The following is a 15,910-nucleotide window of genomic DNA, read 5'->3' as shown; positions in this document are numbered from 1 at the left end:
TTCTGTGTTCATTGTAGTTTGTAGTTATGAGATTTCTGTGTTCATTACAGTTTGTAGTTATGAGAATTCTGTGTTCATTGCAGTTTGTAGTTATGAGATTTCTGTGTTCATTATAGTTTGTAGTTATGAGATTTCTGTGTTCATTATAGTTTGTAGCTATGAGATTTCTGTGTTCATTATAGTTTGTAGATATGAGATTTCTGTTATGAGATTTCCATGTTCATTACAGTTTGTAGATATGAGATTTCCATGTTCATTATAGTTTGTATTTATGAGATTTCTGTGTTCACGTTATGAGATTTCTGTTATAGTTTGTAGTTATGAGATTTCTGTGTTCATTACAGTTTGTAGTTATGAGATTTCTGTGTTCATTGCAGTTTGTAGTTATGAGATTTCTGTGTTCATTACAGTTTGTAGTTATGAGATTTCTGTGTTCATTACAGTTTGTAGATATGAGATTTCCATGTTCATTATAGTTTGTATTTATGAGATTTCTGTGTTCACGTTATGAGATTTCTGTGTTCATTATAGTTTGTATTTATGAGATTTCTGTGTTCATTGTAGTTTGTAGTTATGAGATTTCTGTGTTCATTATAGTTTGTAGTTATGAGATTTCTGTGTTCACGTTATGAGATTTCTGTGTTCATTATAGTTTGTAGTTATGAGATTTCTGTGTTCACGTTATGAGATTTCTGTGTTCACGTTATGAGATTTCCATGTTCATTATAGTCTGTATTTATGAGATTTCTGTGTTCATTATAGTTTGTATTTATGAGATTTCTGTGTTCACGTTATGAGATTTCTGTGTTCATTATAGTTTGTAGTTATGAGATTTCTGTGTTCATTTTATAGTTTGTAATTCATCGATTTTACCCTGAATCTTTGTTGTGATGTAAAATTATCGACATGTAGCAAAAACATTTCCTCAAACAGGTGATAGTGGCAGTGTCTTAAACATGGAGTTAATAAGGTAGGAGTTTTTCCTCCTATGTCGAATGCCTCACATTGTATATGACCTTAGATGAAAAAAGCAGCAATACAATAATTGCTCTTTGCTTGAGGCTTTGTCATGTGTGTATTATAAGGATTTGTTTCATGGATGTATATATGTTTTATTGCCTATTCTGGTGATTGTAATGTCTTAAAAAGTGATTCAACCTTTAGGGAAACTTTGATTTTTATGGGGGGGGGGGGGGGGGGGGGGGGCTAGGATGAAATTTGAAAAAAATAGGCAGGACAGGATTTTTGAGTAAAAAAGGCAGGATGAGATTATTTGCAAAAAAAAAGGCAGGATGACAATTTATGTAAAACTTAAAGTCAGGATAAACTAAAAAAAAAAAGGCAGGACCAAATAGAGTGAAAAATAAAAAGGCAGGACTGAATAGAGGGAAAAATAAATAGGCAGGACAAAATTTTTCATCCTAGCCCCCCATAAAAATCAAATGGTAGCTCCTTTAGCAAACAAGAATCAATCAATCTATCTTATCAACAATGATCAAAGACCCAATAATGTATCAACAAAAAATACACTGAAAACAATAGGTTTTATAGAGTCTATTTTATGGTCCAATTTGTCAATAAATTGGACTGTAAACATATATTGGAATATAAATGCAGGCTTAGGACATCTTAGTGTCAGGTAATTGTAATACAAAAGTAAAACAAGATGAAATTTTCCCCTGATAACAACAAACCTCAAATTCCTTTAACAGGAGTAATGATTAACCACATCAATAACTATAATAGGGCATTATTTTCTTGTTTATTTTAGCAGGAATTAGAAAAGGTGGAGTTAAGCAAGCTATTGGGTACACAATCACATCTATATAGGGTATTCCAGTTTGTAAAGTGTGGACAGACCATTTCTTTTTTTAAAACCACCCACTCAATAATAGTTTACATTTGGATGTGTTTTCAAATATTGAGTTTTAAAGGGATGATTCTCCTTAACAGTTTATCTTGATTCTGGGAAATAGCAATTCACACAGAGCATCCTTGATGTCAAAATAAATTTGAAAATATAGTAAAAAAATTCAAAGATTGCAATATAATGTCAGCCAAATTTGTACTGTTAAAATGGAAGCCGAGTTTTTGAACATATTTTACCAATTTATTTGTGACATGAATATTTAATTAAAAGTTGATAAAACATTAAACTGTCAGATCTTTTTATTGAACATCCTTCTCCACTAAAAACAAACAAAATATATTACAAGTATAATTTTATAGACACCTTTAACCATTTTACATGCAAGGACTTTCTTTAAGTAGGTTTGTAGGTTATTTAATATGGCCTGGAGTTACTGATTCAATAAAGTTGATTCTAATATTTTATATGTCAGAAACCTGAGGGAACATATGTATTCTTACTTATAATCATTTGGTGCATAAGTATCTATTTATCATTTCTTAGAAGGAAAACTAGACTTAATGTGAAAGATTCAGATATGTAGCCATTTTAATATTATTTGATACATTTTCTGAAAGTTTTAGAACTCAATATGGCAGTTCCATAGCTAGATGATTTTAGTCACTGATCTAAGGCTTTTAGTTTTGTTATAATTAGATTAGATTATATTTGTAAACAAAGAACTCAAATTAATATTTCTGAAATAAAATTTTTAAAAAGTGGTGAATAAAAAGCATTTTAACAAGTAGGACAAAATAAGGGGGCGGGGCAGGGTTGCTCAGTACATATATTGTTGATATAAAATGGAACCAATTGTTTGATGAATAGTTTGGCAACTGACATTTATATTTTATTGTGGTTATGTTGTATACATGACAATCATAACCAATAGTCTGTTTTGTATGATAAATACATTTATAAATTGTAACACATTGGAACTGCTGAAGCATCAACTTCCTGCTCTGTGTGCGTAGATGAGGAAAATGGTCGACAAAGACATTTGTTGTCCAATTTTTTGCCATTTGTTAGAATATTATTGGACAGATAAAATTTAACTTTTTCAAAATATTAATAAGTACTCCATGTTAAAATGTCCTAAATATAATGCATGAAATATTTGCAACTGGACGATTTGTGAGCAACAATCAATCCATGTTTGAATAAAGCATTAAGCAGGTTGTGCAGTAGTTCATAAAGCATATTAAGATGTCTTTTCATGTCAAAGCTACTCTAGAATTGTTAAAAACAACCAAAAACAGTGTGTTATTCCAATGAAATAAAATAAAGCATACTTTAGCTATCTTTGATTTAGATTAATGAAGTATTCCTAATGACAAGGCATACATGATGCAGATCTATAAATTAAAAATTTACATTTTGGTAGGTTGATCAGAAGAATTAATCTTCTATCAGAAGATTGTTCATCAGTAGATTTCCATTAGATTAGTTAAGTTATCTCCCCTTGTCTAAAAAATATCAGTGAAAAGTTATGCAACTAACTGTTGATAGAATTAATAACAATTCAATTTATCCTTGAAAGAACTGTTTCTAGGTAGATATTAAAATAGATTGAACTGATTCTGAGGAATTTCAGTTGGTTTTATGTGGAATAAATTAGTATTTTCTGTTAAAAACATTTTGTCTAATGGTTAATTATATGTTTCTATGGTTTTATGTGACTGATATAGCAGTTTTTAATACTTCATTAAAATAAAGGTGTTAACTGAATTTTTGGAAATGTTACAATAATTCACTGCACAAAGTAAATCTACGTCCTAAATGTTTCAGAAAAAACATCTTACATTATTTTCCTGAAAGGTTGAAGGTTTCAATTTATTTTAAGTGTTTACAAGTCATGAAAGGAAGAAATGATCTATGTGCTGAAGTTTTTAAAACAATTATTTTATTAAGTATTTACTTTTACTTTTAACTTAATTTGTTGTCTCTTTCATATTTAAGAGTTACTTCCCCTTTACAGAGAAAGTACTCTAGATGAAAAAAAATGTCGAAATTAAATATTGTTAATATCCTAATGATACTATCACCTCACACTCACTCCCCCTGAATAATGACATTGTCTTGGTTGAAAGGAAGCATGGAATGTTTTACAAGATGTACCTCAATTCCCTGGGGTGTTAGGATGAAGTAAGAGGTGTCAGGGCATACCTGTTCTCACCTGTATAACATCAAAGGAAGTCATTAACAGGTAACATGCTTATTGTTCTAGATTGTCAAAAAAAAGGTGTTTTGTGGGCAGGTACATTATAGTATACATGTAATTTGTCATTAGGATGTTCCTCTTAATTGTTTGTGCATGTAAATATAACTGTTAGACTCGTATCAGATTCTTGATTGGAAGTCCAATAGACTAATGGAAGGTAAATTTAAATCAATTATTTTGAGTAAATATTTTTTGAAAAATTCTTGCATCATACGATTTTACAGATTGAATGCTTTGTTTAATATGAATTTGATTGACATATTGTGAGGTTCATGTTTCTTCAGTTTGAAATGAGAATATTTCTAGATATCAGACAATTTTCAGTGTTGACCTGAAATCAGTTTCAGTTGGATATTTATTGGGTATTTGAGTTGATGTAATGAGTGAAATTCTATAATCAGTTTAAATAAATTACTGTGTTAAATTGAACCTGACTTTGGGTAATTTATCTTCACCAGACCTACTTTTTGTTAAATAAACATATTTTCCATAAATTTTGTAAGTAAATAAGTGACATTTACAATCATTCCAATATTAAACATTGGGATATGCATGCCAGGTGAATTAGATTAATATGCAAATGAACTAAACCAAGTCTCTGATATAAGATTTATTTGTAAAAGTGCACATACAATTCGGTAGATGTCTTCACATGAACTTTCATATAAGCTGATTAGATATTACGCTTATACAGACTTTGTATTTATCATTGCACCATTTGGTATTGAAATAATGCTTATATGTCCTTTTTTCTCTTTTCAGAATATAAAAGATGGTAGTAGGTTATAAGGAGGGCTAAAAATAACACATCAAAACCTACACAAAGTCAGTTTTAGGAGCTACAAAGTGATTTTCGATATATTCATGAGTGGATTACTAAACTGTTGGATTGGAAACAATTTGCAACAAAAATAAATATTTTTTTGCAATTTATGGTTAATTCAGCGTGAATTGTGACCTATTTGCTTTGAAATATTGGATACATATTATTCATAAATTATTGACAGGAATGTTAAAATTTTTAAAGTACCGTACATTAAATGTATCTTGAGGATATATAACCCATACGTAGAACAAAAAAGTTATAAAGGAAAATTACTGCTGACATAGCTACAAAAGGGAATTACAAATTAATGTCAGGAACATATTTTAATGAATTTTAATTAAAGTTTACTTCGTGTGTACGTATGTTTACATAAAGAGAGGCATATTTGGTGTTAAGTTCATTGAGGAAATATCTTTGGAATATATTTTGTTAATTTGAGTATACCTTGTTTGAGGTAATAAGCAGACATAACAGTTTTATAATTTGCAGACATCATGATTTAATTGGATAAAAAATGGATGAATTCAGATCAAGATCACCAGACTGATATTGTAAATTGTTATCTGATAAAAAGTTGATCACAATGGCTAGCAAAGTAAGCTCGGGGCAATCTGAGATCTATCGTTCACGAATGTTGCCAGTTGTTTCCTCGTCTGCACATAGCTCTTTGCCTAGGGATAGTCGTAAAGATGCTCAAAAATCAAGATCTGGATCAGTTGTCACTGGGCGTAAAAGTCAAGCACACGGATTCAAACCATTGTTTCCACCAGATGCTAATAATTTTGTGTCAAAAATCGTGGATAGAAATTCTCAGGATTTTAAGGATACAAAAGATTCAAAGCCACGAATCATCACACCAGTATCTTCTGTTGCACGACCTTCACCTTATTTGAAGGACTCTCGTAAAGAAGAAAAAGAAGAGGAAAATACAGAAGCGCCACCAAAGTTACCTCCAAGAAAAAGGTTGCCAAGCCAACCTTCATCTACAAGAACACAGAGTAATTTACCAGTGAGAACAGAAAGAAGAACACTGCCATCACCTAGAGTTCAAGAGCAGACGTCAAACAAATTAGAGAGAACTCAAAATTCAGTCCCTAATCAGAGTTATAGGACTCAAAATCATCATCTAAAAAGTAAAGAAAATGAGCCAAGCGCTCTTCCAGTAAGAACTGAAAGGAGAACAAGTCAGATAGCAAATAGAGACAAATATTTGACTTCTGAACGAAAGGAAAATAGCTATAACTTGCATTCAGAAACTGATTTGAGTCAGGATAAAAGAGTATCAGAACAAATAAGGGATGCCAATCCATTGACAAGAACCAATGTTACGCAACACGACAAAATCTGGGTAAGGGACGAACCTAAACATGGACCAGGAACACTTGTACCACCTCTTCAGGACATAACCCCTGAAACTACAGAAGAATTGTGGAATAATTATGATCCCCTTGATGCATTAGACTCTGCAAGTGATTCATCAGCTGATACAATGATTATGATGACAACGGAAGAGGAACAGCGGAATGACGAAAAAATCCAAAAGAATCAGAAAAGTTTCGAGAATACAAAATGTGGTTCAATTAGAGAACAGACTCCTACCAGGGAGACTGCAAATCCTATTGGAATGCAAAATGGTGGTACACAATATCTAAAACATTCTAAGGACATTGATTTATCACCTAAAAGCTCTGAAGAAGATGATGGGTATGGTACAAATTCAAGTACAAGTACAAACTTTTCTTCTGCCTTGTCATTGCTTGCTAATGGGGATCTAGAACAAAAACCACTTCATGGTATTTTAAAGAAAACTGGACAAAATATGCCAAACGGTATAAATGGAATTGCAAATTCTTATGTGTACAATACCTCACAAAATGGACAGTCTAATACTACATGGGCTGTGAGGAGAAGGACAAAAATGACGGAATCACAAGATAATTCGTTGCAGGAAAAATTACGTCAACTTGCCATAATTGAAGAAGAAAATACTCACGATGAGAATCAGGAAGATAGATTAGGAACACTACGGAGAAATTCTGATGCTGGCAGTTTTGGTTATTCTTCTGACAATGATTCACATTGGAAATGTGTTGTTAATTCTACATCAACGAGAGACAATACCCGAATAACTAGAAGAGGGCATCCGTCAGAAGAGGAGGAAAAACAGGAAGAGGTTGTTCAAAATGACTTGAAGAAATTTGAAGGTGAATTATACGATAAATTAACAGACATGGATTTGAATTATCGTAACTATTATGGATTTGATAACATGCAAAGTGATGAAAAGGATAGTCCAAAAGTGCTATATTTTCAAGAGAAAATGATTAAACAACAATATGGAGAGGACAATTATTACAAACCTAGTTCTTATCAAAGTGCTTCGAATCCAGTGGATTATTCTAGGTCACAGACATTGCCAACACAATCGCATACTAGAAATATGCCTGAATTATGTCAAAGAGCATATTCACAAGATCCACGGCAAATTCAAAACTATGGATTATCCAATGGCTATGAAAGTCAGAATACCTCATATCGATCACTTGTATCAAATAGTTCGGGACATTTTTCATCGCAGGACTTTATTCATGCAAGTAATGATAATATTAGTGTACACTCTGGCCATTCAGTGCCGGGAAACTTATATAAGACGAAATATGTGTCTGTGGACAATATTAATCAAAATGGAAAAAGGACCGTTTTCGCAAGTTCTGCTGATATATATAATCTTTTTCAGAGTAAGGAGAATTTAGCTACGCAACTTCAAAGACCAGCATCATATCGTCACAGTTTTCATGCAGTGCCTGTGTCTGTAGCATCAGGGAAGAGTGATCCAAATGATATTTTCAATGAAAGGGATGAACCTCGTCCAAGGTCATCATCAACAAGTGTTGCTTCTAAAAATAAATCATGGAATCCATTTGGAAGTTTGTTCGGTAAAAAGCGAAAATCTTCCACGGGTGGAGAAAATTCAAAATCAACAGATAAATCATCCAAAAGTGGCAATCAGATGAAAACAAAAGTACAAACTCACCAGGATATTTTAATTCATAATAGACAACAAATGAATCAAACACCTGAAATGTTGCCAAGGCGACAACTTGTAGAAGAACATGGACCAGTGGTGCCACCTGTCATAAAGTCTTCAACACTTCCACGTCATACCTCATCGGATAAGGTGTTCCCAGATAAACCATTTAAAACTATTGCATTGTTTGAAGAGTCGGGTACTAAATTGTCAACATTGGTGTAGCAAAATATTTTGTATATAATGATATTTATGTGTATTTTCAAAATCATTAGTTGTTGTGCTGAGCATATAAATATTTTTTAATTAGCTAACCTTATTTATTAAGATATAAAATGTGCTTGTGTATAATGTTTATTAAGTTACTATAAATAAATTTATCAAAATAAATTTACAAATTAATTTTTATTTAATTTTTACTACTTTACAAAAGAACTTTTTTAATCACCAATTAAAGAAAAAAATTAAATAATTTGAGAAATTGAAATGGTTTTCATTCAGAAAAAGGGAAAATAAAGTCATTTTTTTTAATAAAACAATTTTAAGGGTAATTTTTGTCAAATAAACAGTTGTAGGTCGGGTTGTCTGTCTCTTTGACATATTCCCCATTTCCATTCTCAATTTTATTAATGGCTGTATGCTGATTTGAGTATGTAATTTGTTTATAAGAACTGACCTTAGAAGTTTCATTGATATTAATCTTAATTAGGGCATAAGAGAAGAATTCCTGGCCATTTTAGATGACGAAGATAATGTCAATTTGTATCAGTGTCTGCTTATAAAAACAATTGCTTCTGGGTCAATCTGGGATATCAGATTCTGTTAATGAGCAAAAAAATTATCACAATGGACATCTAACATGTCAACAATCATTAAAAAAATATGTCATGTATAATTTTAATTTGATAATGTCATCAAGTAATGATATCTTCTAAAAAAATGTTGAAATTCTTAAATATTCTGTATCTGAAATTGGCAATAATGACATTCTTTGTCGTGAATAACATGAATAAGGTATTTCTTCATAAAATTATTATAATTATATTTCATTAATGAAGATGGGATTTGTCATTTGTACTTGTGGTAAAAGATCAAAGGGAGCATCTCAAAACACATTCCATTACAAAGTTGTGAAAGTTACCTGTGTTAACACATTGCTCCCAAGGAAATGTACTTTCAGAATAATTAAAAGTATTACATTGGTTGCAATGGTTATACAGTGATTTCCTGGTCAACTAAAACCCATTTTATGGATTGAAAATACTGCAATGAATGTCCATCATTTATTATTACCTCATTATTGGAGAAAAAGAGGTGGACAAGAAAAGAACTAAAGTAGGCAAGGCTTATAAATGTCATTTACCATCATTTAAACCTTTCATTGCAATTTTGTAAAATAAACTTGGATATCTCCATAAAAATTCTAAATTTTATTCTTGTGAATAAAAGGAGGGAGATGTGGGGCTTATGCCAATGAGTCAGCAAACCAACAACATAGATAACTAAAAGACACTTAGAGGTAAACAAACACTTTCTTTGGCAATAGACAGGTGTCTATAAAATACATCAAGGGCCAACTCTCCTACACAGAAAGCATCAAAGATCTTCCCCCATCATACCAAATTCTCCCAAAAACAAAAAACACTGAGATATGACCTGAGATAACCACTGATGTCAGGTTCTCTCTCCAATCAGTTTTGAGATGCTCTCCACAATAAAACTTGCACAATAAGATAAGTCATCGTTATTAACTGTCAATATAAAAACATCTTTTTGATTTACGTGATCGATTGCTAGTTTTATATTTCCTTCTGTCATTAAGTAATTTGTGAAGGAATCTAAATCTTAGAATAATTATGTAAAATGTCGTAAAATTATTGAATAAAGTACAAACAATTAAGAATGCTTTGTTTTTTACCTGACATTTGCACAATAAATATTTTTTAATTGACCACATTGTACAATACAGATTTTGGAAAAGTTTCGGTTATTTTTATAGTGGTTATTTGTTCCTTATACAAGTTTACAAAATAATTTTGTATTTGTCATCTTTCTAGTTAAGGAGGAAAGAAGGGAACAATTCTTATACTACTTGTCGTTATTTAAAAAAGAGTTAAAGTGAGGCCTTTATGAAAAGCTCACACTGCACTGTAATTGAGAGCAGAATATTTTAATAAATTTCAAAGATTGTTGTAAGGGAGATAACTCTAGGTTTTATGAAAATTCTTTTATTTATCAATACTCTATTGAAGTTTCATGTTCATTCTCATTTCGCTTTCAATAGAGTATAAAGATTTATAAGGTTAAAAAAGATGAAAAGGTGGCATTAGAATAACATCAACATTTCTTACATTTTTGCCTGAATTTATGTTATTAATTTTATATCAATTTTTCATTGTAAATCACCATTATGGTCATCTGTTTCTGATTTGACCTCAGAGGCACATTTAAATTGCATTTAAAACACCTGTCACATTTAGTAATGGCTTCAAGATTTGAATTTTATGTGTCATTATTCCATTTTAATTTATGCTATTTGTCTCAGCAACATATAAATTTATTAGCAGCAGGTTTTTGTCAGAATGTTGCTTCTCAGGGTTTTAATTTATTTTTACATGGCATTTTCATCCAGTTTATAACCAATTACATACAAATAAGTTCAGGAAAATTTGTTTATTTATTTATTTCTGTAATAGTTAGATTATTTAGTACATTTTCTTGTGAATCGGACTCATCTAAAGGGAATCATTTAAAAACATGATTAAGGTGACAATTTTGTACTCTAAGACCCACTCTGCATTTAGCTATCATTTCAACAATTTACAATTGAGGACAATGTTGATAAGCGCTTTTTTGGACCTTTGAAAATAACACAGCAAGAATGTTTAAGCATTGTGTAAAAATATTTTTTTATACAATATCTTTTACCAAACAAAATGCATATACATGTTTGTAAAGTTGCAAATAAGATAAAGTTCTCTTTTAATTGAAATGTGCAAATTGTGAAAAAAAACTTAATGTTTACTCGAAAGTGTTCATCTTGAAAACTGCTAATAGGATAGAACATTAATTTCTGTTGTAAAATTTATAACTCACAGGTTCATACCAAGTTTACCACACTTTTACTCAGGTCTTTGTCTGTAGAATTATTTGCAATAGATTATCAACGTTTCATAACTCAATAATTCAGGAAATGTGCATTTTCTGGCAAAATTTCATATTTAGAACAATCAAGTTGAAAAAAAAAAAATTGACTTTTTATTCTTATAATGGCCAAATTATTGTAATTTAAGAATTTTTAATTTTCCTTTAGATATCTTATCCTACCTATCCTGTCCTTTGTTCTTTTAGACTGGATCCCTGTTCAAAGACTGCCAGGATCAGTTGTAAGATTGCATACAGGGATTTGCTTGAGAGGTTTTATTAACCTTCTAAATACTTATTTATATAATATTTCTTATAGAATATGTTGTTATATAATGCACAGTTGACTATAAAGTATAAACACAAGGGTTGCAGTTTCAGATGAATTAAAAATGAAAAGTTCAGTTACATCATTTTGTGAATCAGGTTTTATTTATATTTCTTTGGTTTGAAACCAAGGTGTACTCTTTTAGTGTTCTTTTATGCATTTTCACAAGGTGCTTAATTGTATATTTTACAAAGATACATTTGTAGTTTTAATCTCTTGGAAAAAGTAAAAGCAGTAAGAAAAGATATGTAAAAAAATCTTTATTTGATGAAATGCCAAAGATAAATTTAAAATGAGTCATTTCATTTTTTTATGAAGTTGCCTTCCCATAAAATGTTATTACGTTTTACATCAAATACTTTTTATTTTTAATAGATAATTAAGACATGTTTCAAAGAATAATTGTGTTACGTTATAATTTTCTTATGTTAATATGCAAAAATTTGGCAATGTAAATTGTGATTACTCTTTAATCTTTATATTTTATGAAAGCTGACGTTTATTTTGCTATGAATTACAAGAAAATCTTGTGTTAAGGGTTAAATTATAGTTTTATGAATTTAAATTATTTTAGATTTAGTCATTTATATTACAGCTATGCTGTTTGCATTTTGGAGTGTTTTTTTATGAACTTTGATGTTTTAAGTCAGTCATTTTACAGAAGGTTTTTTATGAAGAATGTTTTATTTTTGCATGTAAAAAGTCATTTAATGTTGTTAATTGGTGTATATTTCATTGTATAGGTAATTTAATGATATTTCATTACCCTTTAAATGTATTTTCAACAGCTAAGTTATTTAAAACATGTCAGCTAATATTGACTCGGTAATTGGGCAGATAATCTGAAACTTTTTTTAACGGAATGTCTATCAATCTTTACAATCAGTAACATAAGTGGGCATTTTGTTCAGACTTTTGGTAAAATTGTTGGAAAAAAAAGAAAACTTTCCAGGAAAAATATTTATGTAACTTTCATTTTATTTTCAATGGTTTTTTTTAGTTCTAGTATTTTGCCCAGTAAAGTTTTTATAGTGAGCAGGGATATTTTGTACAGTGAATTTGAGAAAATTATAAACAATGTATAAACAAAAGATGTTGCTTAATATTAAGTTATAAAATGCTAAATTCAAAAAGATATGAAACAATTTCCTCCAACCTAAAAGCAATATAAGTAAATTATGATCAACTATTGGAGTTATCTTCCCTTAGACAATTGTCAAAAAAACAAACTATCTTTGCACTATTTGAAAATTAGATTGTTGATGATGATAAATTAGAAATACATTTATTGTATGATTAAATGTTGATATAAAATCTGGCCGAGTATACTAATTCTGTGATATTTTGTACAGTGTATGATATTTTTGTCAGATTGTTGGGCAGTATTAAAACCATCATCATACTCATCATTTCTCATTAGTACTATATATATATATCTATATATAGTCATTGAATAAAAATATTCATGAACAAAGACTTATTTCTTGACATCATAAAAATACCGTCATATAAAAATAAGAAGATGCATGTGGTATGCTTGCCAATGAGAAACATAAATTCTGCACAATTTTTTGCAAAATGCAGTTTTACAAAGACTAATAGGGAAAACAATGGTGGTATTACTCCTTCAGTAAAAAATGGACAAATCAGGCAGTTGATCTTCTCTTTTGATTTGTTTCATATTTTGTCATGCCTGTGCCTCTGATAGCATACTATATATATGGTATGGTTTTGCTCATTGTTGAAGGCTGCACAATGCAATCTAGTTATTTACATCCATGTCATATGGTCTTTTACAGATTGTTGTCTCATTGGCAATCAAATCAAATCTCCTTATTTTTACATTAAACTCTCACATATCACAGACGATTAAATAATCACATATCACAAGTCAGATTATGAGATACACCTGAACTTTTTTAAGGACATCTACTATAGTGATGAAAAGCTAATGTGTTTTTTACTTGTACTAGGTATCAGCTGCTTTGACAACCAGGCTACTGAGGTCACAAAAATATCTACAGGACGGTAAACTTATAGGGGGTCGGAGATAGATAATAACAGATGCTAGTGCTTAAATCATATTTCTACTGGAAATTGTTATTATATCCATATTTACAAAAGAGAGACCTTTTTGAGTCTCCATTAGAACCACCAGATTCATGATTTTATATTGAATATTCTGGATTATAACAACCTTTTGTTGATGTGGTTCATAAGTGTTTCTCTTTTCTCGTTTTTTATATAGATTAGACCATTGGTTTTCCCATTTGAATGGTTTTACACTAGTAATTTTTTGGGCCCTTTATAGCTTGCTGTTCGGTGTGAGCCAAGGCTCCGTGTTGAAGACCGTACTTTGACCTATATTGGTTTACTTTTATAAATTTTGACTTGAATGAAGAGTTGTCTCATTGGCACTCATACCACACCTTCTTATATCTATCTACTGATTAGAAGAAACTGAGTCATAGCAGGTCAACAAGTTAAGTTTCTTGAGTTACATTAATCTTATTTTATGAATAAAAGGAGATGTGGGGTATATATCAATGACAGTAAACCAGCAAGATAAAAAGCCTCAAGTGATCATTAGAAGATTACATATGGTCTTCCAGAATATACAAATTCCCATTCCTTATGTTAGGCTCTTAATTGTGTAGAGTCTAGACAAATAAATTTAACATAGACTATGAAAGATCTGTCATTAACACCAACGTCCATATTAATTGACAAAAAAAAAACCTTAAGATATAACCAGACAACTACTAATGTGTCGAGATTCAACTCAGGATTTTGATTGTTAAACCACTCTTTTAAGTGGAATAACTAACTAGAGGCTCTAGTCAACGGGTCTATGTTCATCTTCAACAATGGTAACTCTAAAACATTGGAATATGTTGACTTATTTGAAGATCTTGTCTTCCTGATCATTATTGCTTATTAAAATTTCTGTTTATTATAGTTTTCAAGATAATATAGGCAAAAATGAAAAGAGAAATGCTAAAAATCAACATTTAAGGGCAATAACTCCAATAAGGAGAAGTCTAATCAGTGATTTTGGCCACATTGAATTATTTGTAGATCTCATTTAGCTGACTATTAGTCCCCTACCGACGAAGTTGAAGGGGACTTTAGGTTTGCACTCCATCTGTCTGTCTGTCTGTCTGTCCATCCGTCAGTCCAGCAAATCAGTTTTCTACACTTTTTTTCTTCATGCTTGAAGATATTGATCTGAAATTTGGTATATAGTTTTATCATGACAAGCTACAGATCAAGTTGGAATTATGTTCAGGTCTGATGATTTTATGCAGAGTTATGGTCCTTTGACTTAGAAAATTCACTTAAATAAACAGTTTTCAACACTTTTTTAGCTCACCTGGGCCGAAGGGCCAAGTGAGCTTTTCTCATCACTTGGCGTCCGTCGTCCGTCGTTGGCGTTAACTTTTTACATTTTGAAATTCTTCTAGAGAACCACTGAATGGAATGAAACCAAACATGGCATGAATGTTCCTTATGACTTGCTGACCAAGTGTTGTTACTTTGTAGCGGATCCATCATCCAAGATGGCCGCCAGCGGGGGACTTAGTTTAACATAGGACCTTATGGGAAATACATACAAATGTCTTCTTTTAGAGAACCACTGAATGGAATGAAACCAAACATGGCATGAATGTTTCTTATGAGGTGCTGACCGAGTGTTGTTACTTTGAAGCCGATCCATAATCCAAGATGGCCGCCAGCGGGGGGCTTAGTTTAACATAGGACCCTATCGGAAATACATACAAATGTCTTTTTTTAGAGAACCACTGAATGGAATGAAACCAAACATGGCATGAATGTTCCTTATGAGGTGCTGACCAAGTGTTGTTACTATGAAGCTGATCCATAATCCAAGATGGCCGCCAGCAGGGGACTTAGTTTAACATTGGACCCTATGGGAAATACATACAAATGTCTTCTTTTAGAGAACCACTGAATGGAATGAAACCAAACATGGCATGAATGTTTCTTATGAGGTGCTGACCAAGTGTTGTTATTTTGAAGCCTATCCATTATCCAAGATGGCCGCCTGCAGGGGACTTAGTTTAACATGGGACCCTATGAGAAATACATACAAATGTCTTCTTTTAGAGAACCACTGAATGGAATGAAACCAAACATGGCATGAATGTTCCTTATGAGGTGCTGACCGAGTGTTGTTACTTTGAAGCCGATCCATAATCTAAGATGGCCGCCAGCGGGGGACTTAGTTTAACATGGGACCCTATGGGAAATACATACAAACGTCTTCTTTTAGAGAACCACTGAATGGAATGAAACCAAACGTGGCAAGAATGTTCCTTATGAGGTGCTGACCAAGTGTTGTTACTTTGAAGCTGATCCATCATCCAAGATGGCAGCCAGCGGGAGACTTAGTTTAACATAGGACCCTATGGGAAATACATACAAATGTCTTC

General features: G+C 31.4%; 1 protein-coding gene across 5 annotated transcripts in view; it reads left to right on the top strand.

Annotated features, from left to right (window-relative positions):
• The window catches only part of LOC127720114 (uncharacterized), a 57,035-nt gene extending 44,105 nt beyond the window's left edge, over window positions 1-12,930 (top strand). For all 5 annotated transcript variants that reach the window (XM_052226529.1, XM_052226528.1, XM_052226531.1 and 2 more), the window contains one exon: window positions 4,893-12,930. In XM_052226529.1, coding sequence (XP_052082489.1) covers window positions 5,540-8,209 — 2,670 coding nt within the window. In that variant the 5' untranslated portion in view covers window positions 4,893-5,539 and the 3' untranslated portion in view covers window positions 8,210-12,930. The remainder of the gene's footprint in view (window positions 1-4,892) is intronic.
• Window positions 12,931-15,910: the final 2,980 nt, after the last annotated feature.

This window comes from Mytilus californianus, unplaced genomic scaffold (assembly GCF_021869535.1).
Source record: "Mytilus californianus isolate M0D057914Y unplaced genomic scaffold, xbMytCali1.0.p SCAF_11, whole genome shotgun sequence".
NCBI lineage: Eukaryota > Metazoa > Mollusca > Bivalvia > Mytilida > Mytilidae > Mytilus > Mytilus californianus.
This window is presented reverse-complemented; position numbering and strand designations above follow the sequence as displayed.